At 43.2% G+C, this 5,000-nt stretch overlaps 1 protein-coding gene across 2 annotated transcripts; it reads left to right on the top strand.

Annotated features, from left to right (window-relative positions):
* Nucleotides 1-2,347: 2,347 nt before the first annotated feature.
* LOC126984396 (alpha/beta-tubulin-N-acetyltransferase 9-like) lies at nt 2,348-4,193 on the top strand. Of its 2 annotated transcripts, none has more exons than XM_050838029.1 (2): nt 2,348-2,530; nt 3,437-4,193. In XM_050838029.1, exon 2 carries the CDS (start codon nt 3,585-3,587, stop codon nt 4,188-4,190), a length of 606 nt encoding a protein of 201 aa, XP_050693986.1. In that variant the 5' UTR covers nt 2,348-2,530; nt 3,437-3,584; the 3' UTR covers nt 4,191-4,193. The 2 variants fall into 2 exon arrangements, with proteins under 2 accessions (XP_050693986.1, XP_050693988.1); XM_050838031.1 differs by having other exon boundaries at nt 2,350-2,505.
* Nucleotides 4,194-5,000: the final 807 nt, after the last annotated feature.

Below are 5,000 nucleotides of genomic sequence, written 5' to 3'. Positions count from 1 at the left end.
ACACGCCCAGGAAAAACTCTGTAGATGTCTTTTATTATATTTCGGGGGTTTTGGGATGATTTTATAGGTATTTTTTGGTTATTTTAATTATTTGATAGTAATTTTGTAATCATATCCAGTAATTTGATCTATATGAACCTCCTGACACGCCCAGGAAAAACTCCGTAGATGTCTTTTATCATATTTCGGGGTTTTTGGGATGATTCATATGTATTTTTGTGTGATTATAATTATTTAATGCTAATCTTGCAAGCATATCCAGTAATTTGACCCCTCAATCATATTTATTTCAATCATTTAAAACTCTGAAGACGTCTTTTAGGATATTTCGGGGGTTTTAGGATAATTTTATATGTATTTTTTGGTTATTATAATTATTTAATGGTAAACTTGCAAGCTTATCCAGTGATTTGATCTTATAACCCTCCCATTATTATTATTATTATTATTATTATTATTATTTACAGCAGGCAAAAGATGTATTTTTTTTAATATTATAATTATTTAATGGTAATCTTGCAAGCATATCCAGTAATTTGATCTTTTAAAACCTCCCAATCAATTTTACAACAATAAATATTTCAATTCAATTCAAATCATATTTATTTCGATCATTTTTATTCATTTATTTATTATTATTATTATTATTTACAGCAGACAAGAGAATTAAAAGGCTTCTCCAGAGGTTACCAGCGGAAGGGATGAAAGAATGAAGTTGCTCTTTAACTCTTGCATAAGGAATTTGGATAGACACCCTAACCACTGCACCACGGCACTACGAAGGCTCAAAATGGACTTAGAGGAATTATTCGTTAGAGAAAAGTGGATGAAAGTGGATTTTTAGTGAAGAATAAATTATGACAGGTCTTAAAAATGCATGATATTCTATGGTAAATTCTTAGGAAGGCTCAGAATGCCCTTATGTGGAATTATTCGTAATGCAAAAGTGGATGAAAGTGGATTTTAGTGAAGAATATATTATGACAGGTCTTAAAAATGCATGATATTCTATAGTAAATTCTTAGGAAGACTCAGAATGCCCTTATGTGGAATTATTCGTAGTGCAAAAGTGGATGAAAGTGGATTTTAGTGAAGAATATATTATGACAGGTCTTAAAAATGCATGATATTCTATGGTAAATTCTTAGGAAGGCTCAGAATGCCCTTATGTGGAATTATTCGTAATGCAAAAGTGGATGAAAGTGGATTTTAGTGGAGAATAAATGACAGTTCTTAAATTTTCAGGAGATTTTATGATAATTCTTTACATTCTGACACGAGGTTAAATTTTCCGTAGACCTCCCAAGATTTCCGTAGGTCTGGCAACACTGCTCAACACATACACTAACTGAGCAGTGCCATTTCTCTCATCTTCCGCTTCCAGGCCTTACCAAACCCTGATTTTCACCCTACTTCATTATTTCCTCGTTTAATTATCACTTTAATGGTTTGTACGGGTTTAAATAGTCCCGTTGTGGTTTAATTAAGGGGGTGTAATCCATGTCTGAACACTCCCTGCTTCTTCCGCCATTGCCAACCTATTCGAGAACCCCCAGACACCTCCTTAAACCCCAATTTCAACCATATTCCACTATTTTGTTATCTGGTCATCATTTTCAGGGTTAATTTGCGTCTAAATACCGCCATTGTGGGTTAATTTTGAGGTTTAATTTGCATGGTTCAGCCCAGACTGCTGCCTCCACGATTGCCAACATTTCAGTGACCCCCCAGCCTCCTTGTGTCAAGTTAATGGCCGCCTTCATGTATAAGGAACTATTGATTATTTACGAGTATTTACATGCATTTAATTTCGTTTCGCATCCCTGGGGAGGAGAAAAGCTTCGTGGGGATGTATTGAACAGCCTCCCTTGCCGGGCTGTCAAACCTGTCATGTTGGCTAACCTGGAGGGTGCGGTATATATGATTTGCGTAAATAATCGAAAATATGATGAACTAACGACCTTTTTGGTGTGACTTAAGGTTATAATTAGTGTTTTTGAGGTCTTATAGCACGGTAATGACTGTTAATGACCCCGGGGACACGTTGAAGATATCTGACATGGGTGGAGTTGGCCATATCGGGGTATTTAGCGGCATAATTAGCATGGTTATTATTATAGAAAGATTAGTTTTAATTAGTTAACGTATAATTAGGGACAGCTAACGTGAGATAATGACGTTTACTGAAATTCCAAAATGTTTTATAACACACCTAAAAATCACGTTATCTATGTAAATGAACGAGGATGCGATACATTAAATAGTTACATGGAAAATAATATAAAACAACAACATGGAAAATCAAGAAACAAGGCGTTAATATCAATAATAAACATACACAAAAAGGTAAGAGTTCATAGGCTCGTGGGCCGCCATCCTCCCCGCCTGAGTGCCGCTTTTCTCTCCCTGCTTGACGTGACTCTCCGCTCCCCGGCCCCTGCCGCGCCCCTTCCTCCCCTGGCGGCTGACTCCCCTTTCAGAGGCGTGGGCGGCAGAAGACAGCAGGTGCGCCCCTCGTCCCTCCCTGCCGGTGTGTTGCTGTCCCGCTCCATTGTTTGTTTTGTTTCCATGCTACATATTTTTGTTTTTATTTGTTTTCTCACGTCCGTTGCTTCCCCCGTGTGAGTGTGTCTGTGTGTGCGTGTGGCTGTGTGTGTGCTCGGGCCCGGGGTGTGGCGTGTGTCCTGTCAGTGGCTGGTTTGGTAAATACGGGCTGGGTTAGGTCAGGGGTCAGCAGCTGTCAGTGTCATGGCAGGCGGTGATGGGAATGTACACAATGACACCCGCTCAAGACTGCTCGTATTAACGCACACGGATCTTGCTTCCCACCTTGCCAATACTCTTCTGCTGTCCTGTTTGTCTTCTGCTAACCTTCAAGCCTCTTACACAACCGTAGGAAATAGTGCACAGATCAAAACAAGGCTGGAAATAGCCAGGCAGGTGTGTGCAAACCTGCACAGCCATGTGTGGCTGAGTGGCCCGGTGTGGTGAATGTGAAGACACAGGGACTGACAGGAGGCAAAGCCCCCTTCTACACCCTCTTACAAGGGTCATGTGTACTATTTACCTATCCCTCAGTGACTATAATGGCCACTGAGGGGGGCAAAGACCCCCTTGTAGACAAGAGCCTACTGGATTCTAGCTGTGATGAGCTGCGTGTGTGTGTGTGTGTGTGTGTGTGTGTGTGTGTGTGTGTGTGGCTGTGCTAACATGAGTCTAAAGCTTAACGCCACAAAATGGTACATATAATCTGTTGCTGGTAAGGGTAGTAATTTAGTGGCACAAGCAGTAGCCAAAACCTTTAAATTGGTGAGTTATAAACAAACACCACAAAGAATAATGTAACATTACAAGAGTACAAATAATTAATGCACTGATGCATCAACTGAATGGGATCCAACTCCTTTCCCTTTACTGATCCTCCTGTCTGTTGCAGGTGCTGGAGGATGGAATAACAAGAGACCAACGGAGGAACAAAACAACCAGGAAAAAACTGACCACTGAGAAACAAACCACCACCACCGCCACCACCAACAACCTCTGTCTCACTACCAGCCAGCCACGTCCTCCTTCCACCACACAACATGCGCACCAACAGCAAAACTCGCGTGGTGGGCCAGCGCGTGGAGCTGGTCCCGTATCGCAGCGTCCACGTCGAGCGCTACCACCAGTGGATGTCCAGCGACGAACTCCGCTCGCTCACCGCCTCTCTCTCGCTCACACTCGAGGAGGAACACCGAATGCAGGAGGCGTGGATGTCCGACGACGACAAATGCACGTTCATCATCCTCGACCGGGCGCTCTTAGCCAGCCGGGGGTCAGAAACGGAGGCCATGATAGGAGACACAAACCTCTTTCTCACCGACCCCGAGGACAGAAATCTGGCCGAGGCGGAAATCATGATCGCAGAACCGGCTTTTCGAGGCGAGCGCCGAGGCTGGGAGGCCATGCTGCTGATGCTACGGTACGGCCTCGAGTACCTTGGGGTCACGCGCTACCAGGCGAAGATCGGCGAGGGGAACACTCCGAGTATCAACATGTTCACAAAAATGCACTTCTGTGAGGTTGGCCGCTCGGAGGTTTTTCAGGAGGTGACGCTGGAGGTTGTTGTTGATGAGTCTTGGAGGAATTGGTTGAGGGACAATACGCCGGTCTTCCAGTGCCTGCCCTACACCCCTCCGGACGAATAGGCTGCATTGGGGTGCGGAGAAGTGCGAGAGAGACAGACAGAGTGAACGGGTGTGATTAAAATTAAAAGTCCAGAAGAAGTGAGTGTGTTACGGGTGCGGGGAAAACAGACAGAGTGCGTTTGTGTATGAGATCGAGACAGAGTGCGAAGTATATAAAAGCAAGTGTGTATCTCTCTTTTTGAATAGGGTGCGGGAAAGACAGAGAGTGCGTTAAGATTGAAAGAGAGAAACAGTGTGTGGAGCCTAAAAAGCAAGTGTGTATCTCTCTATGAATTGAGTGTGTTAGGGTGCGGGAAAGACAAAGGGAGTGCGTTAAGATGTACGATAGAGAGAAACAGAGTATGGAGTCTAAAAAGCAAGTGTGTATCTCTCTTTGAATTGAGTGTGTTCGGGCGTAGAAAAAACTGAGAGTGCGTTTAGATATACGTAAGAGAGGAACAGATTGTGGATTCTATAAAGCAAGCATGGTGAGTGTGGGATAGACAGACAGAGAGAGAGAGTTTATAAGAGAGCAATGAAGTGCGGAAGTGAGAGAGAAAACAATGAGAGAAAGTCTGAATGAATTGTAATTAAAATATCACATGTAAGCAGGGGTGAAAGTAAGCTGGTACGCAGTGTTACATCGTACCGGTAAGAGATATACAGCCGTCTACCGCCGGTACGGTTTTGAAGACACAACTTTCACCCCTGGCTACCTACCAGGCGATAGGATTTGTTTATAAACATGAAACGCTTGTATTGCAAAATAGCTCATTATATTTGGCGGATTGCTAGCGGATTTGGATACCCAGTCTCGCGCATTTATGTCCG

This window comes from Eriocheir sinensis, chromosome 57 (assembly GCF_024679095.1).
Source record: "Eriocheir sinensis breed Jianghai 21 chromosome 57, ASM2467909v1, whole genome shotgun sequence".
Taxonomy (NCBI): Eukaryota; Metazoa; Arthropoda; class Malacostraca; order Decapoda; family Varunidae; genus Eriocheir; species Eriocheir sinensis.
This window is presented reverse-complemented; position numbering and strand designations above follow the sequence as displayed.

What these genes read in the sequence shown, in the direction of transcription:
- LOC126984396 (XM_050838029.1), top strand. Translation starts at nt 3,585, where the DNA reads ATGCGCACCAACAGCAAAACTCGCGTGGTGGGCCAGCGCGTGGAGCTG.